The sequence below is a fragment of the Madurella fahalii genome, assembly GCF_045866475.1.
Source record: "Madurella fahalii IFM 68171 DNA, scaffold_3, whole genome shotgun sequence".
Lineage (NCBI taxonomy): Eukaryota > Fungi > Ascomycota > Sordariomycetes > Sordariales > Madurella > Madurella fahalii.
Genome location: NW_027263973.1, coordinates 2109892 through 2137777, shown reverse-complemented (window position 1 = coordinate 2137777; position 27886 = coordinate 2109892). Strand labels below are relative to the sequence as shown.

Sequence of the window (27886 nt, the reverse complement as noted above, 5' to 3'; positions counted from 1 at the left end):
CCGCGTCCCTGGGGTTTCAATTTGCAGAGCACAGGTTCCGTGCATCTGGAGAAGGGCACGGCGGCTACGGCACAATACGGAGACATATGCAGGGAGGGATATTGCCACGGGCTACACTAGAGGGAGGGGACGATGGGCAAATGTTTGTGTGCGGCGAAGCCCAAGGAGATGCCTCCGGCCGGACTGCTATTTGAGAGAAATGCCGCCGATTCTGGGCTCGTAAATAGGGAAATTGACCTGCAAGGCCAGGGAAGGGGGGAGGGGAAGAGGCGGTCCTGTCTTTGATTCCGAGAGCGCTCGGTTCGTTTCCTCTGAAGATATGCGCACGTGACGGCGATTGACTTGCCCGGTTCGGCTCTTCTCTGGCAGGCTTGTATTGATATTTTTGGGGCCTGCTAGTCTCAAAGGGGCCAATGAGTTGTGTCGGGCGGGGGCGAATCAAGTGAACGCTTCTTGCTTCGGGTTTCTCCTCTTTCCACTCTCCAGTACCAGTATGGAGAAAGGGTTTTGGCATGGGAATTCACAGCTATGGCGTTGAGCACAACCCAGGTTACACGGTGAAACGAAGGAGCCGAATCGGCCGCCCGGGGGCGTGGGGGCGAGGCTAAGTGGTTCTGGGCCGTGATTCCGCATGGATTCCTAGCATGCTTCCATCGGGCACCAGCTCAGTGAACGCCGAGCCTGTGCTACGTGGACTTGGGGGCCTTGGAATTGCGAGCCCTGCACGTGTACTACAGTAGCAAAAGCGTTCCTGAAGCCGTCGGCAGCGTCGGACGCGGTATAACGTTACGGTAGTAATACAGGAAAACTGGGAAGGATTTGGAGATGCAGCTGGTTGGTTTTGATATGTGCGCAGCTGCGAGTTGCTTAGGCGTTTGCCCAGGCCAGATAAGGTACCACAGTAGTAAATAGCTTGCTAGCCAATCAACCAACCAAACAAACCCAACCAGAACCAACCAACCACTGACGTATCGGGCGCTGTCTCAAGGAAAATCTGGCGCACAGATCCCGTCCGCGGGGAATAGGAAGGAGAGCCCTCGCATTAGGCAGTGCTGGGGTTTGCTCGGATCCCGGAGCGGTCGGCTGCTGATTGGACAATCATGTTTCCCGATTTGGCCCTACTTTCCGGCTCTCCACCGCTACCGAGTGGGAAACGCCGGGTGGACGTTGTCCACTCCACGGGGACTATGGATCGAGGGAGCGTGATCGTCGCTGATCCCACTTTTTATTGTCTTTCTTTTTTTACTGTTTTCCTTTCCATCGCTCTCACCAACAGATATTGGGGATGAAGGACCGACCGACCGACCGGTTACCATCGAGAGCATCGACCCTGCCACTCCGAAGAACCCGACAACGGTCTGTTGGGCGTCTCGCGTCACCACTCTCCCCCCCTTTTTGGCGCCAACGTGCAGGTTACCGGCAGTTGGCTGCACGCTGAGATCGAGTATGCAAGAGCTCGAGGATGTTGGTTCCACTATGTAGTTTCTCAAAGCGTTGGATGTTTGGCAGCAGTAGATGCAAACCACGTTTCCCCCCATAAATCCGACGGATCTTGACCGCCCTAACAAGGCGCCATCGGAGTTTAGTGACAAATCTTCAAGCCACTCCCCGGCCCCGTTCGTACCGGGCTTTCTTCCCGCGACGAAGGATCCTAAAGAAGTACGAGCCCGTCGGACTTAGACCCTTTAACCGCGGCATTGATTAATTAGAAGATCCTTTGGAAGGTCTCGAACGTCGCCAATCATCCCAGCAGAAAAAAAAAAAAAAAATAAATAAATAAATAAAGGAGGTGATCTTTATGCCGAGCTACCGGGGCCAAGAGACCCATGTCATCACCTTATCCTGCCCCAGGTGTTCGTAAACAAGGGACAGCAGAGCGGCGAGGCGATCCGGAAAGCCGTTGCTGGCCCCTTAAGAGCAATCAGCAACAATGCGGGGCCCCAATGTTGCGCGACCTCTTCCCCATGCGCTTGCGGTTTTCCATTCTGCTCACCGAGTTCCCATCACTCCCCGTGATGTTACTTGTCTGGGAAAAACCTCGTCGCGGCCGCTCTGACATCTCTTTCCTCAGCTGCGATCACACCCACACGATGAGATCAAGTCGATAACTGACTGGCTCGTATACAAGACCAGCCCAGATATGTCTACGAACAAACCATGGCGCTCATCTGATTAGGCAGAGTAGGGCGTTTCGTCTATGCGAGTCGTGCAACTCTACGTCTCTGCTTGACTTTGGACCTCCCAAAGCGCTGCCCGCCCCCTAGGCTTTGGATCCTGCGGCTACTGCAAGGGGCCGCCCGCCCCGCACAATTTGCCGATGAAGTCGTCAAACGGTCAGCCTTACGGGTGACCCAAGTCGTCCGATTCGGCAAGCTTGGCTCGGAGGCCGCAGGAACGAGACCCCTTGCTCCGCTGAAGCTCGATGCATGTCAGACTGGTGCTTATCGGTAGCGCATCGAGGGTTCAGTCACATGACTTCTCGGTGCTTGACTTCGTATCGCTCCTTTCGCATTTCAACCTGTGGGAAAACAGAGTCAGAGGGGGCGATGGAGGGCCGAGTTGCGTCTACGGAGGCAGCCAGGGAGGGAAACGGTGCAAAATACCCCTAAGCAAGGCATCTTATCTTTCTGCCCCTCTCGGGTCTCGAGGCACCGCGGCTGGTTCTTTCAGCAAAGATCAGTGAGTCTAAAGACGGGGATGAAGCCAAACCACTACAAGCTAAGGGCTAACCTGGTCTATACTTTGGGCAGGCATGGTTACATCCTCGAGAACATCGAGGTACTTTTAAAGGGACCAAGGCGATGTAATTAAACAGCATGCCTCCGTAAGCCATGTTCGGGTGCTGAGCAACGGGAGTGTGTCCCTGGTGGGTGGTATGCTGGCTAGTGTCTCTGGGTGATAGTGTACGCTCTGATCTTGATAGGGGGGATCCTTAGCTGTGACGAATAAAGGGGTTCGGAGGCGCCGAGCTTCGTTGACAACATCAAGGGCAATTCACCGCACAAGCTCGGATTCCCTCAGGAGTGTTCTATGCAAGATAGCCGCTAAATGAAAGAATGGACTTGGTCACCACCGGTAGGCTGCTTCATACCCTAAATACAAAAACAAGGACATGCGAGGCTTACCTGTTCGGCCTTCCGGAACTAAGCCCAAGATATGCCACTGAATTCAGTGAACCGCGGCTCAATAACGGAAGACTTGCTATCAAGACGGCCCGACGAAGCCTCTTATTTCCCTATCGAACTGGCTGTTTCGATGACGCCAGCCCCATGGGTTATAATCGTAGCGAGCCAGAACACTGATGATAGACAACATCCATGACCAAGGCGACAGCATCACAGCACGCGAGGAGACAAATGTTCAGTCGAGGTATTTCAGCATCATCCCCATGAGTCTCTTGCGGCTCTCCAACCCCGCGAAAGCGTTAGTCGTCAAGCATTGTTGATCGGTAAATAAATACCGAGCTTGTGAGTCTGTTTTAAACATGGACCAGTTGTAAGTGACTCTCACTGGCGGTCAACCGTTTGAAACCAAGATGAGTTGGCTAATAAGGCTGTCAAACAACGAATATACCGTCATAACCCAGAGAGGCTCTCCTGGCCTCGTCGAAGCCATTGACGACGATGGTACCTGCGGAGCTTCTGGCGCCTGTCGTGCTCCCTCGGAGAAAGTTACTGTCAGTAAAGCCACTGGGTCGTGGAAAGGCATAATTCGGTGTTGGTCTCAAACGCCCTGCTGACTTTGTCATCGGTTTCAATACATCTTTCATGCCGTGGTCTGAGAGCAATGCTGCCACCAAGAGAAAGAGCAGTTCCCCAGTAACACAAAACTAGCGCTGTAGCATTTGATGTCAGCTTGCCATTGTTTCATATTCCCGCATCAAGATTCGTTTGGGGCAAGCCGAGAAAGCGAACGCTGGAAGAACCATCAATCATCCTCAAGACAAAGAAAATTCCCAACACTTCTCTACGCCCCTCCCCCGAATAAAGACCTAGCACCCATACAAATACACCGTTGAAGTCTACCACTCGCCCTCCAGCCTTCCCAGCGGGTGAAGACGCAGAAAGCTTCACGTGGAAAGCCATAGACTTTCAACCATTACCGGATCCAAACCATACAGATCCCGTGACCGCAGCTGGCCATTACTATCAAACCAATGACCAATAACCAACAACATCCAGAGGAACGAGGATCCATGGACGACATATCCACACGACGAGCGGCGGTTATAAGCTTGATTACAATACAGTCTCATTGTAAACCCACGCCCATGCCATATACCAAACCAACATGGCCTGGGATCGAAGCATCCAACTTCCAGCCGACAGGAAAGGATATACACCCGTCCCACTAGCACTCAGTATTATCGTATTATATTTATCTTATCCTACGAGCTTCACAAACTAGAAAGGGGTAAAACACTAAAATAGAATCCGGAAAAGAAAGAAAATAATTGCCGCAAGGTGCAAGAACTCCGGATTCAAGCAAGCTCATAATGTAATCAAGACAACACTGCGAAGCCTACCGACCGAAGCATGAAAAATACGACAGATCACGACCGATACAGGGAAACCATTATACAGTAGGTACGGGAGCCAGCGCAACCCATTTGGTATCTGTCTGTATGGAAGACATTCAAGATACGCCGTCCCCCAAAACGGAACAGACCAGATGACACAAGCAGAAAGGGGAAGAGAAAGCTGGGCCAGAGCTGGCAATTATTAGACACCATTACACAAGGTGCATGTATTTTTTTCTCTCTCTCTCTGACGTGCTATGAATAAAAAGGGGTCAGCTAGACCGTGTCAAAAGGTACGTCTAGTCAGCTTATAACCGGCCACCCCTTCCCCATCAATTACAGATGACATGGACAAAAACTCCCCCGCTAAACTCATAAGAAGGCCGAATCTGCGGACACGATTGCATACAGGGCGAATGGCCGTAGTCTGGCCGCTATGATGCACTATCCACCCAACCAAAACTAGCTCACAAGGTATGTTGTCCCTGCTCTTGCGAGTTCCCGGGGTCCCGAACTTGGAGCAGAGATGGCAACGAGGACTTGAGCTGCCTACTCCTCGCCCTCAATAGGAGCCTCCTCTTCGTACTCCTCCTCCTCCTCATCAACACCAGCATCCTGGTATTGCTGGTACTCCGAGACCAGATCGTTCATGTTGGACTCGGCCTCGGTGAATTCCATCTCGTCCATGCCCTCACCAGTGTACCAATGCAAGAAAGCCTTGCGACGGAACATGGCAGTGAACTGCTCGCCAATACGCTTGAACAGCTCCTGGATGGCCGTCGAGTTGCCGACGAACGTCGACGACATCTTGAGGCTGCGGGGCGGGATCGAGCACAGAGCCGTCTGGACGTTGTTGGGGATCCACTCAACGAAGTAGGACGAGTTCTTGTTCTGCACATTGCGCATCTGGTCCTCGACCTCCTTCATGGAGACCTTGCCACGGCTGTATCATTGTTAGCGGTTTCTTTGTGCTAGAGCCCAGAGCAGGCCATGGATACTTACAAGATGGCAGAGCAGGTCAGGTAGCGGCCGTTGCGGAAGTCGGAAGCAGCCATCATGTTCTTGGGGTCGAACATCTGCTGGGTCAACTCGGGAACCGAGAGGGCACGGAACGAGTGGGCGCCGCGAGCGGTAAGCGGGGCGAAGCCGACCATGAAGAAGTGTAGACGCGGGAAGGGAACCATGTTAACAGCCAGCTTGCGGAGGTCAGAGTTGAGCTGGCCGGGGAAGCGCAGCGAGACGGTGACGCCCGACATAACGGCCGAGACCAGGTAGTTGAGGTCGCCATACGAGGGGTTCGACAGCTTCAGCGTGCGCATGCAGATGTCGTAGAGAGCCTCGTTATCAATACAAAAAGTCTCGTCCGAGTTCTCGACCAGCTGGTGGACAGAGAGGGTGGCATTGTAGGGCTCGACGACCGTGTCCGAGACCTTGGGGGAGGGCACGACCGAGAAAGTGGCCATCATACGGTCGGGGAATTCCTCGCGGATCTTGGAGATCAGCAGAGTACCCATACCAGCGCCGGTACCACCACCCAGGGAGTGCGTGATCTGGAAACCCTGGAGGCAGTCGCAACCCTCGGCCTCGCGACGGACGACATCGAGAACTTGGTCAACAAGCTCGGCACCCTCGGTGTAGTGGCCCTTGGCCCAGTTGTTGCCGGCGCCTGACTGGCCGAAGACGAAGTTATCGGGGCGGAAGAGCTGGCCGAAGGGGCCGGCACGGACGGCATCCATGGTGCCGGGCTCGAGATCGACCAGGACGGCACGAGGGACATACTTGTTGCCAGAGGCCTGCAAGAGTCGGTCATCGGAAAAACAAAGCGACTCGGCGCGCAGTCCAGGCGCCCTTGGCCTAACTCACCTCGTTGAAGTAGACGTTCATCCGCTCGAGCTGGAGCTCGGAAGTTCCGTTGTACCTAAGGGCGGCCGGTGAGCGAGGGATTAACCAGTCAAGAGACGTCAACGGTCACGTACACGCCATTGCTATCGAGGCCGTGCTCGCCAGAGATGGTCTGCCTACAAAGGGAGTCAGTTTCGATTGTCCTTGTTGAACCTTTGCCCAGCTTCAAGGTCGAGCTTACCAGAAGGCGGCACCAATTTGGTTACCCTGGAAATGCCCTTGTCAGTCCCCGACACCAGCTAATCGCCCGCTCGCGGCGAAACCTATTCGACTTACGCATTGGCCGGTCTGAAGGTGAACCTGTAGTAGGGGACGCGTGTCAGTATTTGGCTGTGCTGGCGGCCATCGCGCCGACGCCGTTTGCTGTCAAGCCGTCCGGGAAGTTGTGGGACGACGATACCCGAGTGTGGGGTAGATCAGGGGCCCAAAAAAAAGTTTCCCGGACGCGTCGCAGGCTTGCGGCAAGGTAACGGGAAGGAACACTTACAATCTCACGCATTTTGAATGTGTGTGTAAGAGCTGGTTTGCAAAGCGATGCAGGTTTCGGGAGCAAGCTCTGGGTTTGAGGGTGCTGGCGACTTTGGGAAAAGCAGTCGGGGTGGGGATTTTGGCGGGAGAGGAAATTGTTGATTTTTGGGGCGAGAAATGAAAGGCGGAAGGGTTGTTCACCGCTTGCTGCTGCCAAGTGGAGATCAGGCACTGCCAACCTGCCAATCGAAACGGAAACGGGCAAGCCCGGCCGTCTGGGTGGTCCCTGCGTTCCTCGCTTGTTTACACTATTCCTGATTTGCGCGAAGGGGAAGGGGTAGCGCGACGCGCTAAGCCCATTTAGTTTGGGCGACACAGCGAAGTGAAGGTGGGGTGGTTGCGGATGTCTCTTTCTGCTTGCGCACATCCCGGCTTCACCAGCCTCAGTTCGAGAAGTTGGAATGGCGTTTTGTGATTCTCACACATGCTACACAATATATATCTTGCTCCAGGTATGTATATCCTCCTCCGTGACTTTCTCTGCTTCGGTGTGGTGGGACAACTGATAGTTCCGGCGTAGTGCAGGTGGATGATGAGTCTCTGTTGATCCTGATATAATTAACCGTCTGCTGGGTCTCTGGGCTTTTCTGCCATAATAAACAGTCCATAACAGAATACATCATGCACAATGCACATGTACCTATATCGGTTTGGTACGATCCAAACTACTGAGAGAGTCTGGCGTTGCCTGTTGCTGTGTAATCTTTCTCCAGGCGTCTGCCTAGAGAGCCGCCTCTCGGGATATGGTCTAGCCCTGTTTCTGTGTTGCCTAGAGACGTTTGAACCTTCTAAATACACAGTACATGCGCATGTTGCCTAGTGAGCCTTGACAACACCGGCGGCATCGGCTTGGGCCGCAATCCTCTTCTTGTACGCCTGCACGTCGCCAGGGAATTTCTCCACCGTCCCGTTGTCACACACCCACAGTGACGTGCAAACCGTCTGCAGCATCGTGACATCGTGGGATACCATCAGTACGCCGCCCTGGAACTCCTTGAGGGCCTCGGACAGGGCGTCCATGGCCTCGATATCCAGGTGGTTAGACGGCTCGTCCAGCACGAGAATGTGCGGGTTTGTCAGCGCCAAGCAAGCGAAAGCGACGCGGGACTTTTGACCACCAGACAACACCTCCATCTTCTGCAGACCCGTCGTGCCCGTGATGCCGAATGCACCCAGCTGGCGGCGGTACTCTTCGTCCGTCTTGCCGGGGTAGTTTTTGGCCATGAAGCTGACGGCACTGGCGTTGAGATCGAGCGCATCGACATGGTGCTGAGCAAAGAAGCCGACGCGCAGGCGGGGATGTTGAGATATGATGCCACTTGTGGGCTGCAGCTTGCCGATGAGGAGTTTGAGCACTGTCGTCTTGCCGGCGCCGTTGGGCCCGACGATGCCGATCCGCGAGTCGAGCTGTACATCGAGGTCGACATTCCTGAGGAGAATCTTGTCTTTCGTGTACCCAAATGTGACCTCGGACATCTGGACGATCGGCGGCGACAGTTTTTCGACGTCGGGAAACTTGAACTTGACGCTGTACTCGGTCTCGGGAGGCTCGAGTACAGGCATGCGTTCCAGTTTCTTGATACGCGACTGAGCTTCAGACGACTTGGCCGCGTTGTATCGGAACTTGTCGATGAATGCCTGAAGATGGGCACGCTGCGCCATCTGGTTCTCGTATTCCCTCTTGGCGGTCTTCTTCCGCTCCTCCCTGGTGGCATAGAACGAGTCGAAGTTAGCGCCACGGTAGTAGTCGAGCCGCTGCGAGTGTTGGTGGATGATGTCGGTGGCCACTTCATTGAGGAACGCTCTGTCGTGGGACACGACGAGCACGGTGCTTGGGTAGCCCTGTAGATAGTTCGAAAGGAAGGTGATGGAGGGAACGTCCAGCATGTTGGAAGGTTCGTCCAGAAGCAGAAGATCCGGTTCGCAGAAGAGCGCCCGAGCAAGCGCCAGACGCATCCTCCAACCACCTGAGAAGGTCTTGGTCGCGTATTGTTGTCGCTCGGGCGAAAAGCCCAGACCTGCCAGGATGCTGGCGGCTCTGGATTCGGCCTTGTCGGATTCCATCTCGGCAAGCTTGGCTTGAATGTCTCCAAGACGCTGGTCCTGCGCCTCGCGCTCTTTGTCCAGCTTGGCGGCGTCCGTCGAGGTATCCGCCATCGAGGCTCGTTGGGCCTCAATATCTGCCAACTTCTGGGTGATTTCCTGGAAAGAAAAAGGTGTTAGAGAGAAATATGAGGCTGAGCCATTGGTTGGCCGCGACGTACCGCTTGCTCTCTAAGAAGCACCTTGCGCCATACGTCGGCGTCCAGCACGGCCTGTAATGCGGGGGTGTCGTCTCCGGTGATCTATCGTTTCGTTAGTCACCGTAAAGAGGATGTGGACAAAAGCGCGCCTACCTCTTGCTCGACGTGCAAGATGGAAATGTGCGTTGGAATAGGCACCTCTCTCCGAGACAGGGCCCTAAGGAGCGTCGATTTACCGACACCGTTGTGGCCGACGAGACCATAACGGTGACCATGAGAGAGAGTCAAGGTGGTGTCAGTAAGGATCCTGCTTCCACCAATGGACACGTCAATGGTGTCAATCTTGATATCCTTGGACTTTCCGCCCTGGTTGGAACCCATCTGCAGCGGATTGACGGCCATGTAAAACTCCTCGTACGACTGGGTTGACTCTGGCTGGTTAAGAAGACGTGACGCCTCGTACTCGACCGTCTTGAACGTTTTCTTGTTCTGCTTGGCAGCAATCTTGCGTTCGGCTTTCTCGAGCTTTTTCTTGTCGACCTTGGACTCGACCTTGCGGACGTTGGCCGACTCGAGGTCGACGCCTCCTGTGGCGACTGCCAGGGTCGAAGACATGTTCCTTTGGGCGCTCACTTGAATGGTCTGGTCAAGCCGCCTGACAACCGGGCCCCTTTTCTCCTGGCTGTCACCGGCAGCAGCGTACTTGTCGACCCATTTCTCTACAAGGCTCCGGATCTTGTCGTGTGTCGCTGCACCATGGCTCCCGGACGCGGAAAGGAGCAGCTCGGTGATGGTGGAGGCGGCCTCGGCGAGCGGGGACGGCCCGGAGGCGTCTTCATCCCCGGACCAGAGAGTGGATGCATGGGTCAGATACCCGGCCGAGTACTCGGAGATCACGGGATCGATGTTCGGAAGCACCGTCCGGATCTCGGCGTCCATGGCGGGCTTAATCTTAGCCGTCTGTGAGCAAGTATATACAATGGGTATCCCGGACGAGGCCGGAACTTCTGGGCTGTTAATCTGGCCACCACGTGGATTATCGAACTGTGGCTCGTGATGAAGACCTTTGGGCCGAACATCACCAAAATGGAAGTTTTACGAGGGGAACTTCTGCAGGGTAACTTAGCCAGCCACACCCTCTCCATGAATTTTGGCGCTAAAAGCGGGGTAGATTTGTGGCTTTGCAGCCGCTCACGCCTGGCAGTGGTGGGAGAAGGCGATTGGTCAATGTGCGAGGAGCCCCTTGTGAGCACCCCAGGTTCGACCTCCTTCAATGGAAGGAAGAACTTCCATCTCTTCCTCGGCCCGGGAGCTCTAGACTAAAGTGACTTTCTGTGGCAGTGTTTCATGGAACCTACCATGCCCCCGCCAGCAAATCCGCAGCGGGTGTCGGCGAGATTTCGCAACAATGTGTCCCTTGGGCGCCCTCCTGAGACAAGGACCGGAGGAGCTTTTTGGGCTGTCCATAGGGAAAGAACAATGACGCGATCTGGGGACGCGGCTCATGCCGGTCACGCAATGCCGTCGCCACGTGTTGCGCCAATCGGGACGCGTTGCCCTCACCCCTCCATTTCCAACAGACCGGGCACTCCCAGCAGATGGCACGCTGTTGGGCCGTCGCATGCGACATTTGCGAGAATTGGGCGCCCTGGCTGCATGGCGGATGACCCGAAGAAAGAAGGCTTCAATCTACCCGGCGAACCACTGGAAACATCAACCCGCGCTGCGGTAGACGCCTCTCACCAGCCGGGCACGGGCACTCCTCCGAACCATTGATTGTTAGAGGCGGCTCCTCCTGGCCGACGAATTGTAGCAGCGCTGCATATGCCTTCCAAAAAGCGCTCCTTGAATGGAAGCCTGACGTTGCTGCAGCTCTCCAATCCTTCGGCAGGATCCTTGGCATCCCGATCGGATCCCTGACGACGAAGAGCTCGGATGCTTCTTTCAGCCCAGCTAAGCTTGATGACTGCATCGAGAAATTACTGCCCACATGGCTTGGCATCGTATTTTGCGGAAGGAAGCTGAAAAGGAAGTTTCAGGAACCGCAAGGATGCTGAAGTCGTCGCGACACGGCACAGAAGCAACCCCGGCGATCACCGGGAGCCCCGGACAGACATTGAAGCCGCTGTCCGTAAGGAGAGTTGCCTATGGCACGCAAACATTCTATCTGGTGCAGGATTTCCCCGTCGCTCGGGGGGATAGATCTCTGCTGCCGCGCGTGGTGGCTCTCAAGCCTCTCCTGCCCGAAATCACAGCAAGGCAGGGAATATTGGCAAACAAGGATACCGCACCCCTGAGCTTCTGCAATTCTGCCGGCTCACTCCAGCTGCTAGGAATTCTTCGGCACCGGGAAATCTGGCTCGATCGGGACCCGGCACGCGAGATCGCGCTTCCTGGCTTTCGGCTTCACTCAAGAAACCTTAAGACCCGACTATTACTACATGGTTACTATTTCCCCAAGGTACTCGGATAGCTACCCCAAGGGACCAGAGCTTCCCAGCCCAGTTTCGTCAGCTAAGCCTCGTTGTCTGTCTAGTCCAGGAACTGATCGGTAGGTTTACGCCGAGGCCCCGCTGCTCGCGAGACGGCTGTCTATCGCTTTGCTCTTGTTTCATTTCCCACCACGGCAATCTTCCGAAAAGAATCAGCTTTTCCGCCGCGGTAGGCAAATGTTTATCTGTTGCGAGTGCACGGATTTTAATACATTATCGTGAGTCAGCCGGTCGCGGCTTGATACCTTACCTGGGTTTGGCCTGGGTTGTCAGCGGCTGTCACCGGGCAACGTGTATTTGACCCGTTCGAGGAGCTCCCGACATGGGTAAATCTAACAATAGTCTTTTGTGTAGCACTGGGAGGCAATCCTGGCCCGGGATTGTTGCGCCGAAGGGGCAAGCCTTCAGATTTGTGGTGGGGATCACCGGGGTCTGGCTGATGCAGTGGCCCGCGGTGCTGAAAATCTGGAACAACTTCATGAATTTGATCGTGGCCCCGGACTTTGTCAAAATATCGCAGCCTGCCTGTTGTGATTCAGGATTATTGATATACAGTCTGCAAGAGACGGGAAAGTGGCCCGCTGAGGGCTGCGGCAGAAAGGAACGCGGCAATATATGAACACCGGTAGGAGTGGTACTCCCTTGTGCCACCCGACATTCGGAAGTGCCTTGGGAGCGGACAAACTGTCTGGGCGGATATCTTCCAGCCCTCTTGATGAAAAAAACATACGTACGCAACACACACGGTACATACATAACTTATGAGCAACCCGACGGAGACCGGCAAATAACCGGGGGCACCGGGCAAGTAGATACCCGTCCGATCGTACCACACAGCGCATCACTAGCCCGTCCTCCCGGAAGAGAGTACCAGTGATCGTCGCAGCAGGCTTACGAACCTTGTGTCTGTCTCTAGCATGGATAGATTGACTGATAGTCACCGCGCAAGCGTTGCACGCGGCGGGTCAGAGCTTAGACATGAATAACGCAACGGCATTAGCAGGATTACACAACAATGGTGTCCCGCAGTTTACAACGTTCCCTCACCCCGTCGTTCCTCTGGGACAAGAGAGGGAAACAAGTAAGACGCAAATTACAAACTGTTGAACAACGTCCCGATCCTTTTGTCAGGCACCGCAAGAGACAGCATGAGGTTTGTGTGACGCGGCCTGGGACGAGACCAGATCTGGCAAAACAGCACTGGACCCTAACCACAGATCCAAGTTTTACCCATGTCGCTGTGTAAGGAACGGGGAGGCAATATTAATGCACCCAACTTATAGCTGATGAATCAATGAGGCACGCCCGCTTTCCGTCTCCGCTCCGCACCTCCCTATTCCATCTCGGCCCGGTTTAGTACTTCAGTCCATGTGCTTTTTCGCCAACCAGCAAGCTGGGTTGGGAGAGGGGCATGGGGGTGGTGGTTGCAACGGAGATCCCAAGATCTCTCCTGCGAGTAAGCTGAACACCGACAAGCCCTGGCTACCTAGGCTCGCTGATGCAAGCAGGCTCACCGAGGTGTCACTGGACGAGGGGTTAAGAGCCAGCAGATCCCCCTAATTTTCCTCTTGTGCGCGGGTGGAAGGGCCCGCAGAGAGGGCTGTGTATGTAAGTAAACGCAAGGCAACCTTCGGGCAAATCCTGCTTTGCTTCCTAAGCCTTATGGAAGCGGCGAAGGGGCGGGGGGATCAGGCCAGTTTTGAGAAGGTTCATATGCCTCCACGCAGCCATCTGTGGTCAGCTGTTTCCGATTTGGTTTTCGGTACGGCTCAATTGCAGAAGAGCCATATGCAGGAAGGGAACACATAGTTGGCCGGTCTTCCCGCGGAACTTTAGTGCTTTCAGCGCTCGTGTTTGGCCGTGGCGGTCCGATATTATACATTTACTGTGCCTGATATAACTCTAGGTTGTCCGCTGTTGGGTAACTTAGTGAAGCGGCCCAGCACGGGTCGGGACTGGTTGCGGGGAAAAGAAGAAAACACAAGAAAAATGAAGTAAAATAAAATAAAATAGTAAACCCCCGACCGGATTAGGCAATTCTCTGAGGTTAAACAACCGGCTTCTTGATTCTAGTGGGCGAGACTGGCTGGTAGAAGTGTCCGTCCGTCCGTCGTCTGTTGGCGGATAGTGACGAACGGGGACTGATGGGGTCGAGGAGAGGATGAGGTCATGAAGAGGAGCCCATACCGGAAAGAAGCCATCTGAAAAGTTGGAGCAGAGACGCCAACCAAGACCAAGACCCAAGCTCGTAGATCGCGATGGTGGTGGGGGATGCATCGAACAACCAACACAAGCCGTAGCACACGCAGGCTGCTACCAAAAGCAGCATGTGCGCCGAGGCAGGGCGAGAAGAATGATCTTGGGTTCGTGGAAATTATACTACCATGCCCTCTTCCCATTGGCGTTGCTGTTGCCGCAGTGTTGTTTCCCTGGAAGCGGTGGAGCGATGCGTGGGTGGATCATTCAATCGCCCAGCTACCCAATCCCGAAAGTATCCCTGGCATCGTTGTCTTGTGTGCGTTTGCGCCCAGATGACAAGGTATCTCGGCCGATTCCGTGCTACAGTAAGATCAGATCGGCGGCGGAAGGCGCAAAACATCCATGTGTTTTGTTGGGAAACGCCGCGCTGGTCAGGACGAATCGCTGGTCACGGAAAGCTGGAGGAATCCGTCAATACGAGCAGAACTCTGGTACCAGGGGTTCCCATTATTGTCTCCGAACCTCAGCAGGCGAGTTGGTGTAGAAGGGAGGCGTTGTTGCAGGTTGGTTCGGGGCAGGCGGATGACTGGCTCTCAGAGGCCTTCGCTCTGGGGCGGGCAAATTTCTGCGGTGAGCTTATGGCATGCGCAAGCGCGCAGCGCCGGATGCACTGGTCTGCATCTCTCATCAAACAGGCACAGATTGTCGAGATTGGAGGATGCGTCTACCCAAGCAACCAAGGGCTGTTGACACCTGAAATTTACACAGCAGAACCAAGGCAATCCTCCGTGCACCTACTAGCGTCAAGCGCATCTCCCTCTGAGTCGCCCACGCCGTATGGTAACGTCGCCGAAAGCGACAATCGAGAGGCCAATCCCAGCCTTCTCCAGAGCGACCAGGCCCAGGCCTCGAAACCTCCACCCACAACAAGCGCACTCCTGCCGGGTCCCCACCGCAGCAACATGCCCCCCCGGCCTGCCTGGACGACTGCTTGTGTTGGAATTCTCCCCATCCTTTGCATTGCGGACCCAGTTGCGTGAGGTGAATCGCCCGTCCTTGAACGTCGTCGGTGCTCGAGTTGCTGCGGTTTCGGCTGCTTTTCCTCTCTTTTCTTGACTTTTTATTTTTGCTTTTTGCCCTCGACCGTTTTTCTGGGTCTCTCTCTTTCTTTTGCTGTATTCTGGTCATGACCCGCTGAATTACGTCCTTCGTGTCGCGTCTTGGGGGGGAAAGCTTTGGGTTGTTGTTTTGGCACAAACGGCCGTCTTCTCCGCCCCGTGTCGAACGAATCGAGAAGCGAGCGCTCCAGGCCACGGCTGCGGCCACCTCCAGACGCAGCCAATCTGCAATTGCGACCCGCCAGTGGAAAACAAAAAGAAACAATTAGTAGCGACCGGCCTGTGTTGTGGACTGCCTCGCCCTCAGCTGGCTGCCCGCAGCACCGCCGACCGCGCGCCCGCAAACCGTGTTTCTCCACGACGTACGGGACCGGCGCCCTACTCTCGTCCGCGCCGGGAGGGGGGAGAGCCCTTCGGTCACAACCCGCCCACCTCGCATTGGCAACGGTATCCGGCGCGTGGGTGCCTTCCCAGGGGCCGTATTCGAACCGGCAAGAACGCGCCTTCATTGTCCACATTCCACCTCCGGCTCATTCCCGACCCAAGAATTCCTCTTTCGTAATGCCCTGACGATGCAAACTACGACCATCACGAAAACCAAATCCCTCCTCGCCCTTCCTCCCTTTCGCGGCCGTTTGCCGTCGACATAACAACCTGCAGCCAGAATGCAGGCAGTGCCGAGTGTAAGTTGGCGAACGAGCCGTCGCTGGGCCTTGGGCAGAAATACAAACCACAGAGCATACAAACAGATGCTGGGTTTGAAGTTCTGCACAAACCAACGAAACGAACCCGTGAAATTGCGCGAAGACCATCTCTTGTACGTCGATGGCGGGTTAGGTGTAAGATACTAACATATTTGTCACAGCTTGTGGGCACCGGCACCGCCATCGCGGCCGCGGCTGCCGGTCTGGTCTTTGGCCAAGCTCCCGAATCTGAAGCGCCGTGGCCGAACCACCGCCAACGGATATTCCCTGCCGACTACGACGGCTTTCGAGTAGCGCCTGAGCCACCCCGTCCCCGCACAAGTGCCGCCCCTAGTTATATGTGCTCGTCCCCGGCCGATGACTTCCCATACGCCTCCTTCCGCCAACTCGTCGATGCGGGCCCCGGACCCCTTACGTCGCATCCGATCGACCCGACCTGCTCCCCACGGTCCCCGAGCGGTGTTCATGTCTCGTCTCCGAAACCTAGCAGTACGAGACAGTCTATCATACGACAGGGCGACGTAACGTCTCGGCCAATTGCAGAGAATGCCCGCGATTCGGTGTCGTCAAGGGAATCTTGGATACGGCGGCTTTCTCTTCGACCGCTGTCCCAGCACGGGAGTCGGAGATCGAGCGTTGGGCCAGACTCGTCCTCGATGACCTTCTCACATGGCTCTGGGGTCCCAATGCTTGGACAGTCACCGGCACTACATGCCGCTCCGAATAAACTGGTGAAAAGGGCAACATCTGGGCAAAATGGGACAGCGGGTGATAGGCCACGTCGAGGCTCGCAGGTCTTGACGCTTCGAAGACCTGCTACCAGCCACCAGCGGTCTGCAACAATACAGCAGTTCCAGAACCAAGGTGCTCTTGCCGAACCATTCTCACCCGATGTAAAATACTCGCTCGACCACTACAACCTGCCGGGCCCATGCTCACCAACTTCCCCGAAATCTCCGACATTCGTCGACGCGAAGCGGCAGCCCGGAAAGTGGACGTCTTTCTTCCATGCCCGGCGATCGACTTCAACGGGACGAGATGCCTCCGGAACACCTGGCGGAAACAGCCCTTACCACGGGTTGTTCCCCCGGAAGAGAGTGTCGTTAACCCCGGGGCGGGTCTTCCGAGCCCATCTTATCAAGCCGGAGTACATCACTGAGATCGCGTCGTTGGCAGACGAAGAGGAGTCGACGCAGGATGGGGTCACTCTCGCGGGAAAGCGACGAAGTTCTCAGCTCGCGAGCGACCTGTCCAACTCGAGCGATTCAACGCCTGACCGGCGAGCTAAGAAGTCCATCTCAATGCATTTTAGTTCGGCCGGCCAATGGATTGCAAGAACTGGAAGTGTTCGTCGCCCGAGGCGGAGCACTCTCGACGCAAAGAGTGGAGGCGGCCGGTACACACCGGACCTCGCGGCCCCGCCACCGGACCCAGCACAGCCTCCTTTCCAACCCGGACCCGAAGGATCCTCCGTGCCACCTGACGGCCGACAGCAAACCGGTCAGCAACAAGAGCCCGAGCTGAAACCAATAGACCGCCCGCGCACTCGCAAGAGGAATTCTTCCTCTCCCCTTCCCCCGTTGACCCGACTCTCTAGCTTCAACATCGACGTTACGCGAGCAGGACTGTCGACATCCTCCTCCGCAGTGAGCCCAAGACCGCTGCATAGCCCTATTAACTACATGCAAGGCTCGCAGAGCCCTCCGAGTATTCCTCACAGCAGAGGGCCGTCCGGTGAGAGATCTGTGACCCTCGCTGGCTCAGATGTTGAGGTCCGCGATGGTGTTGCGGCAGATGACGACGATATGGATTTCAAGAGTGACGATATGTACGATTCTTTCCGTACCGTGGCCTCCTCCAATCGGTTGAGATCGGTCGAAACGCCCCTGGAGTCCATGTTTGATGAATCACCCTCCAGCACCACGAGCAATAGCAGATCGAAACGGCTGTCTATTCAGGAAATGCTTGGCCGCCCATGGGATGGCGAAACGAAAATCATCGAGGAAGATGAGAGCCTTCACACACCGATCAGAGCAGCACAACTGGCCCAACCGCCGGAGTTTGGGCGTCGGGATCGGAAGGACGACGGCTTTGGGTTTGACGGCCCGCAGAAGCTGTCACTGATCAACCGCGACTTTGGACGATTATCATTTGATGATGATGACGATGACGACTGGGCACGAGACGATGAGGACACTCTAAGCAACCATCTTTCACCACCGAGTTCGACCAATTCGAGGAGGGTCAGCCCCACGTTACGACACGCTCTTATGAATATTAGCGGCAATGCCGGGCCTGACCCCCAGCGGCAAAGCTTGGGCGATAGGCCGCGCAGCAACATATTCGACTGGGCCGAGCCTTCGGTTCACGACAAGTACGATTCGGACGTACAACGGCCCAAGACGGTACATGGGAAGCAGGAGCTCGACTTGAGGGGTGGCCGCCCCCCGAATCGGAAACCACCCGGTGCTGCTCATGTACGGAGCCAGAGCGTGCCGGTCGTTCCAGATCCTTCAGATGGCTCGAAGCCGCCGCCCAAGTTTGGTACCTGGGGTTTGGGGACTAAGACTGCCAGTGAAGACTGGGATGATGACTTTGAATTTGACGGGGACGAGGCTGCTGTTTGCTCGCCCGGAGGCAAGGACTCCGCTACAAGCTTCTCGATGGTCGTTCCCGCTTCGATCCAGGCAACGCAACCCAGCGTGAGAGCGCATTCCGGCCAGATTCGTGAGTTATCACTCCTAGTCAATGATCTAAAACGACTATGTCGGCACGGCAAAGACCTTGATATCCTCCACGGCCCAGCGGCATCGAAGTGGGCCGAGGCGGAGAACATCATTGCTCTGGCGTCGCCAGACGAGGACGAACCTGAGGAACTAGGGTCATCCAAGCCGTCAATGGACTTTGATCGGTCAAAGGCCGATGATGATCGGTTTTTAGACGAAGGATTTGACGGGTCCTTCCTCGACCATGCCGACGATCCCTTCGGGATTACGGAGCTTGAAATGTCCAAAACGGCGGTGGTACGGGAACGCCATAGTCCACGGCGCAGGTCCGTGTTTTCTCCCGACGACGACATCTTTGGCAATTGGCCGTCGGCCGAAGCGAGCACCAAGTCTGCCATATCACGCACTCCCGATGGATCGTCGAGTCCGAGCCGCAATTCTGCCATCATCTCGACGGTAATTGAAGCCATGAAACAACAGCGGTCCACGACAGAGACTGCGAAAGCCACGCCTGCCAAGACTCCCGACACGAAGCTGTTCTTCGATACGAACAGCCTCCAAGAGCTTGTGAGGCGCGCTGGCCAGCTCCGGGACTCACTCTCGGACGCGGTCCGCCGCGCAGAGCTGCTCACGCAGAGCCCTGCCGGGACCCCGCGGCGGGAACGGCACTCCCGGCACAACAACCCGGACGGGAGTCCCGCCTTCACGCGGGTCTTCACGGATCCGGCTTCAAGTTCACCCAAGCGGCTGCCTAAGACGCACAGCGGCAACTCGGTCCTGAGTAGGGCGTCGGTCGAGTCGCCGAGGATGCAACTGATGACTGTCAGCTAAGTCCAGGCTGGGACAGCTTTTACAAAACCTTGTATCTTCGACCCGCAACTTTCGTAACTTCCCTACGTTGCCTTGTTTTTCCCTCCTTCCTAACAAGCGAGCTACCGAATCCCTGCGCCTCTGTACATGTACGAATACTGTTGATCGACTTCTTGAGCATACGACCAAAGAGAAAAAGGGCTGCATATAGGGGAGAACTGGAGAAGACGAAGACGAAGAAGAGGAGCATATTAACATGACGGTTTACTTAGCGCGTGTGCAGGTGCATGCGCATGGCATGGCATGGCATGGACGCATTGAGCAGCAAGGAGAAGCAGGAGGGGAATGGGGGAGAACGATGAAGACGAAGCAGGCGGTGGTTATGGAACTTTTAGAGAGCTCAAGTTCAGTTCAGTTTCCCGTCTGTCTTGCTGCTACTGCTACTTTGCTTTATTTTAACCTTCCTCTATGAGTTTTGTAACGTCTGGCAGAGCTTGCTCTCTTGCTTTGCGTCTGTTGGCTTTTCCTTCTCTCCCCCTCTCTCTTTCCCCGTCTGATTGTCTCTCTCTCTCTCTCTCTCTCTCGCTCGATTATTGACGACCGAAACTGTGGTAATGGATGGATGGATGGATGGCATGTGCATGCATATCATGGCTTGCTTTACTGTGTTTTGGCTTTCTCTCTGAGCCCTAGTTTTCTTCCTTCCTTTCTCCTCTTAGGTGCGGGGAAAACGGAAGCAAGCAAACAAGCAAGCAAGCCTGGCAGTATCTACTACTCATGATGGGATGTTTGATGGGTTGCTGTTTTGTTCTTTTTCAGCCTTTCACCGTCCGACCGGTCCGATTTTGCTGCTGCGAGGTGTAAAGGGATACATAAAAAGCCAAGTGATGTGTTTCTCTATTTCTGGTTTCGTTTCTTATCAAGTTTTAGGCCATCGTTGTTTGTTTTTTTTTCTCGTTTTATCTGTTTTTTTTTTTTTTTTTTTTTTTTTTTTTTTTTTTTTTTGGCTTTTGCTTTCAGGGTTGCTTTATGGAGTAAGCGGGCAGGAAGACGGGGAAGGAAGAGGGGGAGTAACAAGGGGGGTTGGTGTTGAATGGAAGGAAGCAGGTATGTGATGATAATGGTATGGTTGTGGTGGGAAAGGGGAAGGGGAGTACTTGGGGACGGGAGCCGGATATTTAGTCATTCATCAGTCCATGGCGAATTGAATCGGAGTGCATTCACCCTGCTAGATGGTTCATTATCTCTCCTCCTGGTGTGGTCCTAGTGTGTGATCTCTGCATTCCGCTCTAACAAATGGAAACGGCCTCCCTGTTGCTTGTCTCCAACGAGACATAGGCTTTCTAGAAGAGGGTTGAGAAACGGAAGTGAATACTGCAAGCAACCGATTTAGGCTTCTTGTGTCTCAGAGTTCGTCCAGGAGCGAATGACTCGGCATTGAGCTCCTCGGTTAGTTTCAATCGAAGGTCACACGGCAAAGGTAGACAGCAAGCAGTATTCAAATCTAATCACTTCGTTCACGATCTTTTCCGCCCAAGTTCACACAACGTGTTCGAGTAGGAAATAGGAAAACGATAGTTTCCAACCCTAAGAAACACAGAAAAAGTACACAAACTCATCCACCCAAGCCTGCAAAGATAATAGCAGACAGCCGGCCAAACTAGGGAATCCATGATACAAAATAGATAGAGAAGAAAGAACTCAGTAAGCCCCCTCCCCCAACGCTGATGAGACATCGGGGGGTACAATGTCATTCGACGAAGCCAGAAGAAAAGTTGCCAATCGTCAAGTTTACTCTTTTGCACCATATGCTAACGCCTTGTTCTTCCAGTGATCACGCTCCTCTGTCAGCTTGGCGATCTTCTCCTCGAGCTCCTCCAGGCGCTGAGCCTTACGCTCGCGTGATTTGCGAGCAGCAAGGGTATTGCGGGCTCGCTTCATGGCGACGACATCGGTAGGGTCATCCACGATGATTGGAGGCAGGGGCTTGTCACGCCGACGAGAGCTTACACCGGCTACCGAAGAGTGGCGGCCAGACGGGGGAGAGGTGCCGGAAGACTTGCGACGGTGACGTCGGGCGCCAGATTCAACCACCTCCAGGTCATCCGAAGTGGACGCAGGAGAACTGTCAGGGTTGACAGGCTTCTGCGACAACTTGGATTGGGGTTCGGCCGGTGGGAAGAGCGGGAACCAGCTGTCACCACCAACGCCGCCATCGAAATCGCCGCTTCCAAAATTGGGAGACACATCATAACCGTCACCAAAGTCGGGCGACTCGTTATAGATGGAGGGCGAGGTGAGAGCGGTGAGGGCGGTCGAGTTCGGGGCAGACAAGAACGGCTCGTGGACCAAGAGGTCCTGAGGCGAAACAGTGCCCATGTTGGTTGTGGAGCTCGATGTGCTTGTGCCCAAGTCGAACACGGTCGGAAGAGCAGGCGAAGAGTACGCCGTGGTAGAAGCGCCACCCTCAAAGGCGGTGAAGTCGTCCAAGTCCAGGCCTGGTGCGGAGTGTGAGCCTTGCTGCCGCGCATACGGGACTCGCTGGGCAGAGTAGCGGTAGTTACCTTGGATGTTCATCTTGCCTTGGGGTGCGTTACCAGCGCCTTGTTGGAACAGGGGGACAGGCGGACGCGGGGGTTTGTTTTGCTTTTGCAAGCCCAAAGCGACAGATGAAGATGGTGCAGATGTGGCGTAGAACTGGTGCGTGAGCGGGTTCTGCGCAGGAGAGCTAAACCGATTGGTGAAAGCCGAAGAAGTTGCCTGGTGCCCTGTTGCCTGGATGATGTTCGCAACTCGCTGGTTCTGCAGAGACGGCGATGTAGAGGCCTGCTGCGGAAAAAACGGCTGGCTACGATGTTGCTGATTCAGATTCACACCTCCGTTGGCGGAAGGTTGCGAGACAGAGCGGGGATTAGGTTGACGGTGGTGCTTGATCGGCTGATCGAACAGAACAAAGTCCTGTTGATGAGGCGGCAGATCCAGGTGCTGTAGTTGCTGTTGTTGCGCGGATGGTGCCGGCAGGCTCGAAGAACTGGAGGGAAGCCATGATGACTGATTGGAAGCCGTGGTGAAGACGGGAAAGTCTTGGCCGGGAATGGCGGCGGTGTTGTGTGAAGAACTTGAGCGCGAGCTGGGGAGCAGAGTGCTAAAGTTCAGTTCAACCTTTGCAGGAAGAGCTGAAGAGGATTGAGCGGGGAAGCTGGTGAACTGTGGGGAAGAAATTTTGACGACGCTGCGAGAGCAAGTCGGGAAACGCGGGGGAGGGGGCGTTTTAACGCATCTTGATGGATGCCTTGGATCAGTCTTGGGTATTGGTTTATGTGTGAGTTTGGGGTTGGAGGAGAGAAGAGAGAGGGCAGCCGAAAAGTGGGCAGTGGAAGACTTTTTAATCAGGCAGCGACGTCCTAGGACAAGGCGTGCGCGTGCACAGGCCACACAGGCAGCGCCGCCTGCTGCCCCGTTTGGTTCCATCTGATTCGCAGAGCACTGCGGTCAACCTCAAACGGCAAGTATGACTCACACGCTGAGAGCGATCCTGCTCCAAAAAATACCCTCACCCATAAACCCCCCCTTTCCTCCAACATGGGTTGTAGCGAAACCAACCAACGTTATGACCCAGAGACTTCTAAAAAATTAGAATACATTATCTATTTTGCTCTTCCATTGTGTTTCTCTGAAAAAAAAAAAAAAAAATTTTCCCGATTTCTTTTTCTTTTTCTCCTTCGTTCCCTTCTCTACGGTTCTGTAGCGCAGTGGCTCGAACACGCAGGTCAGCTCAAAGGAGGCAGCCGGGCCCGGTCCCCATGGAACTGCGGACCGCCATGATTGCATCATTCATTAGTGAGGTGTTAAGTTGAAAACTATGCTGAATCGATCCCAGCCCGTATAAGAGTTGAGAGGCACCACTTCCCCGTTCATGACCACACGATATCCCCCAAACTGCGCTCTCACACAACCGGCACGACCAGCCGCATCGCTCTCGAGAATCCGATCTTGGGAGGGGCTCTGTGTCTTGGATTTCCTGTAGCGATGTCTCCTGCACGGCAGACAGGGCGTGCAGCACTGCCCCGCATATCCCCATCTATATTGTGTCTGCCAATAAGGCGACGTGCTAGAGGTACAGGGCCCACCCGTGGTAATTCCGGTTGGAACTGTAGAACGAAGGACGCGGAGCAGGCTTACGCCGACGGCACGGGGGGCAGGCGTCCCTCCAAGGGCGCGATATGTCGCTTGCCCTATCCTGACTTGTCCCCTGAGAGCGCAGCTGAACAGTATCAAAGCGTGTCCTCATCGGCAGGACGCGTCGAGTTTCGCAAGAACAGCATGGGGTGTGCTAGGCTCCATTGGCTCAAGGGCTGGAAGGCCACAGGTTCGCAAACTCGCATCCTTGGGACCTGCGGACGCGCAACCTCTTGCGAGGACTATGAATTTCCCGCTAGCCCCATATTAAACCATGTTTGCAGAGCAAAACCTTGCAGTCCTTCGTTCCGCACGAAGAAGTGAGGAGCCGGGAGGAGACGGAAGACGCTGAAGTAATAAAAATAAAAAATACAATTCGTATTCTCGCAGCCGGCAGGCGCTGCCTCTTTCATGGATGGTTAGCCCCGCGCCCCGCGGCAGCCGTGATCCTGGGCACGAATCACAGCCTTGGGCACTTCGCAGGACATGAAAACGCGCAACTGCGATGTCTCTCCTTCCTTGTTGAAACTGTGGAGCGCAGTTACGGTCGCGGATTTGCTCAGTTCTGTCAAATCAGAACGCTCAATTGAAGAGAACCAAGCAAGAGAGGGCATCACGTCTTGTCCAGGGTGCAGCAATTGAGTTTGTGAGTCACTCGGTTAAATCGCAGCCATTGACAAGGGGATGGTGGACCCAGAAGTCCTTGGGGAGACTTGACTGCGACAAACCGTGCCATTACGCCTCCTGCGCAAAATCTCACGACGTGCATTTTGAGCGAAATTGAAACTGTGGCAGTGGCAGCGGCAACTCCCCCTCCCTTCCGCCCGAGTCCTCCAGTGCCCGTTTGGTTATTCCCGTCTCACCCGTTACGGGTTTTCGTGCGGCGCGAGTCTTTGCACAACTGGGCAGGACTTCGCCAAGCAGAGGCGTACACAGAATACTCTGCTGTGGTAGGTTGGCCGTTGGCTGCAAGTCAGCAAATTGATCGACGTCCGTGCCAATGGATGGACGGCCTGCCGTTCCGGACATGCTGGTCCAGACCGGATGGCACCGGGCCCACTCCCGGTCCCGCCCGGTCCCTCCCGGCGCCTTGGAACCTAACGCACGTCCCTTCCAGGACAAATTCGGGTTGGATTGACGGGGACGAGGCTCGGATCGAGTCGGAGAAACGGTTAATGCCGGCGGAGAAAACTCCAGAGAACTCGGCACATGCGTTGCACATCTCGAGGACTGAGAACCCTTGTCTCCTAACCCCTTTCCCCCCCCCCCCCCGGGGGAATATCATTGCCCACGTTTGTATCGTCTGCGGCAACATTGTCCACTTGGACATGGTGATCTCACCATGAATCGAGTGCAGCAGTCGCGGTCTAGTCACGTTGTTCTCGTATCCCATATCCCGGGGTGATATCCATAGATGCAATAGTATCGAGATGATGACCTAAGCGTTCCCAAGCCAACCCAGTCCAAGCCAAGTGCAAGCCCGCTCCATGATAATTAAGCAAAACATTACCTAGTTTCAATCTCCAGCGTTTATCCCCAGCCGATTCCAAAATAGCCCAGCAGATGCCACTATGCATACGCAGTTCAAATAGCCCCATAAAAAACATCTACTACAAGGTTGGACTGCCATGCCCCTGAGAGTCCCGTCGCCTTGGTAGCTGCACCTCATGCAGCGGCGCGTGCTGCTCAGCCTCGTCGAATCTACGCCCCGTGAAGGTGGGCGGTAAGGCATCGACGCTCTCCTTCATAATCTCGTTCTTCCTGCTCACCGCTTCCCACTTGCGGTTGCCCTTCCAGGCCTCATTGACAGCCTCATTCAACCAATCCTTCCATTGGTCGGTCCCGGGGAGCGCGCCACTCCTCTCCACCCACGCGCCGTACTTGGTCTCGCGGACGGCGTACCACAAGGTGCGGGTGAACGAGGGGGTGCCCTCGCGTGGGTCGTCCGGGTCCGTGACCTCGTCGGCCCGGAGCGCGTCTTCGGGCGTGACGTCCTTCACGTCGTACCGGCTCAGGTCCCAAAAGTACCTCTGCGGCAGCAGGCCCATGGCCCAGTACAGCCCGTTGAGCAGGATGTAGGACGCGCCGATAAAGACTTGGGAGTTCCAGCCGCAGTTGCCCAGCAGCACCACCGCCACCATGAGCAGCACCATGCCCAGCCCCATGAAGACGCGGTGGTAGTCTGTGCTGACGTACTTGCACTCCTCGGTGCCCGAGTAGAGCTCCCTAGCCACCTCCTCGGTGCACTTGATGAGTATAAAGGCACCCACGCGCGTGCGGATGACGACGTCACCTTCGGGGACCTTGTTGGTGGTCCGCCGGTTCATGAGGATGGGTCGCCACCACGAGGCGTAGCAGACGACAGTGCCGGCGAGGCTGATTAAGCAGATGGCCAGGATGGCGGTCCCGTCGTCCCAGAAGGCGGCCGCAACCACGATGCCGATGGTCAGGAGGAACGAGAAGACGCTGAGTACGTGCACGGGCGAATAATACGACGGCGGTACGGTGTACCGCTCCTCGCTGTTGACCATGGTCGGGTTGGTCAGCACGTCGGTGATCCTTTCCGACATGGTAGCCGTCCGCCTGGGCGTTACTCCCGGGGCCGGTTCCGCCTCTGTCGACGAAGAGATCCCCCTCTCGGGGTCCTCCGTAGTAAAGCGCACCGTGTGCTGTGGCCCGTTCGCCTTCCCACCCCCATCCGGCCCCTGAGAAGCTCCAGCACCAGCACCAGCAGCCTTCTCTTTCCTCCTCCTCCTCCACGACGTCCACCACTGCCCCAACCAAGCCAGCCTCCCCTTCCCTTTCCCCTTCCCATTCCCGATGCCTCCAATAGCCACCGGCCGCCCGTTTTTCCCAATTCCGTGGTTATGCTTGATTTCCCACACCTGGAAGGCAAACGGCTTGAGGTCCTCGAGCGGGTGCATGATGTTGGCGAAGAAGCCGACCGTGTCGAGCACGACGCCGCCGTACACGCCCGCCATCTTGGCCGTCACCTCGGGCAGGCGCTGGGGGCGGACGGGCCGCAGCAGCGCCTGCGGGGCCGGGATGATGCGCGGCAGCAGGCACAGCGACGAGGCCGTCAGCGTCTGGGCGTGCTCGGCCACCGACGACTCGCCGATAATGGCCAGTAGCGTGATCACGTCGAAGCGCCATCCGGGCAGTTCCTGGCGGCCCCAGGGAAACCTTTTGTTTTGGGGGGGGGGGAGGGGGACCTTTATTAGTATAGTTTATATTGAGTGGGTTGTTGGGGGGAGTGGTGATGGTGAGGTGACCGGGGGAGGGGGCAGTGAGTAACCAACCAGGAGAGGATGCCGGTAGGGGCTCCATCTTCTTCCGAGGCCATGAGCGATTGGGGTTCGACGATTTGGACGACGATGGATGAAGTTTGTGCTGATTACCGGGATGGATGAGGCATGCTTAGACGGAGCGGCGTACAGGGAAGCTCTTTCCAAGCTGTCCCTAATCCCTAAAGAAAAGACCCCGTGGGTAAAGGATGGGAAGGATCAAGAAGCGATGAGGAGCGCGGCCCGCCGCACGGTTTGTTGGACGAACCCCCGCGGGACTCCTACGCGGTTCTTGGCGCGGAGCGAGGCTCCATACAAGACCTGAACCTCGATTTTTTTGCTTCCTGCGCTGGCGTTTGAGGAAACCTGATAGACGAAGGGACGGAAGCACAGCTGGCACGATCAAGCGAATACGCCGTGGTTAATAAAAACAAAGGGCCAGCGTTCCGGCCTTCCCCATCAAACTGATGAGTAGCAAAGGCCGCGAGGTATTGCGGAGTTGGCAAGCAGAGGAATTCTTGAAACTACCGAATTTCGGGCGGCTGAGGCGCGACTAGGCGCATTGGTCGAACAGGGATTCCAGAGGTCTGCTGTGGTTCGCCCAGCGGCAACCACGAATTGCTGTAGTAATTAGCGAGTGGCTACCCGGTGTGATAGTCTCTGCATCGGGCATTCGCCAAATCCGCAGCCGGGACCAACAAGGCGCAAGCATTGGGTTAACAACTCTCTTTCCCCCCCTTTTCCCCGAGGCTCTGCGTGCCCAACTGTCGATCTTTTAGTAAAGGCGGAGAAATGGGTGTCAAGTGATAGACGACGGTTGGATGGACAAGAAAAAAAATGAAGCGAAAGACATCACTCTTTAACATGCAGCGGGAGATCGCCCAATAGATGCGGCCGCTCGATTGCAGACACCATGTATCCACTGCTCTCTCACTATTCCGTCCACCACAGTGCGCCTCCAGAAACCCCAAACCACCTCGCCTCGAGAGCCTTGCGGCACTGAAGAAAACATCATCCATTCCGGGTGGTATCATGGAATACCTCTATATTCCGCCCATTGCCGCCATCAAACATCGACCCAGCTCATAATCCTCAAATCGTGTCTCGTGACAACAGGGAAAAATAAAATCGCAAACGAAACACAAAACAAATACTAAATAACCATTGTTTTGATCGGCCCAG

At 55.5% G+C, this 27886-nt stretch overlaps 5 protein-coding genes across 5 annotated transcripts; 1 reads left to right on the top strand and 4 right to left on the bottom strand.

The window, feature by feature from the left end:
- Positions 1–5068: 5068 nt before the first annotated feature.
- TUB2 (beta-tubulin) lies at positions 5069–6920 on the bottom strand (the record flags this gene model as incomplete). Its single annotated transcript, XM_071061514.1, has 7 exons — positions 5069–5462; positions 5522–6312; positions 6383–6437; positions 6496–6537; positions 6603–6628; positions 6698–6721; positions 6909–6920. The coding sequence occupies 7 exons, from the start codon at positions 6918–6920 to the stop codon at positions 5069–5071; spliced, it is 1344 nt and encodes a 447-aa protein (XP_070917615.1).
- Positions 6921–7765: 845 nt separating this feature from the next.
- Positions 7766–10131, bottom strand: GCN20 (ATP-binding cassette, regulator of translational elongation; the record flags this gene model as incomplete). The annotated part of the gene is made up of 3 exons (XM_071061513.1): positions 7766–9151; positions 9214–9294; positions 9346–10131. 3 exons carry the CDS (start codon positions 10129–10131, stop codon positions 7766–7768), a joined length of 2253 nt encoding a protein of 750 aa, XP_070917614.1.
- A 5535-nt stretch (positions 10132–15666) lies between these two features.
- MFIFM68171_06092 (uncharacterized protein) lies at positions 15667–19262 on the top strand (the record flags this gene model as incomplete). The annotated part of the gene is made up of 2 exons (XM_071061512.1): positions 15667–15684; positions 15867–19262. 2 exons carry the CDS (start codon positions 15667–15669, stop codon positions 19260–19262), a joined length of 3414 nt encoding a protein of 1137 aa, XP_070917613.1.
- A 1770-nt stretch (positions 19263–21032) lies between these two features.
- GCN4 (General control protein) lies at positions 21033–22287 on the bottom strand (the record flags this gene model as incomplete). The annotated part of the gene is made up of 3 exons (XM_071061511.1): positions 21033–21739; positions 21806–22070; positions 22171–22287. The coding sequence occupies 3 exons, from the start codon at positions 22285–22287 to the stop codon at positions 21033–21035; spliced, it is 1089 nt and encodes a 362-aa protein (XP_070917612.1).
- Positions 22288–25030: 2743 nt separating this feature from the next.
- On the bottom strand, positions 25031–26763 carry MFIFM68171_06090 (uncharacterized protein; the record flags this gene model as incomplete). The annotated part of the gene is made up of 2 exons (XM_071061510.1): positions 25031–26603; positions 26720–26763. The coding sequence occupies 2 exons, from the start codon at positions 26761–26763 to the stop codon at positions 25031–25033; spliced, it is 1617 nt and encodes a 538-aa protein (XP_070917611.1).
- Between the last annotated feature and the right edge of the window lie 1123 nt (positions 26764–27886).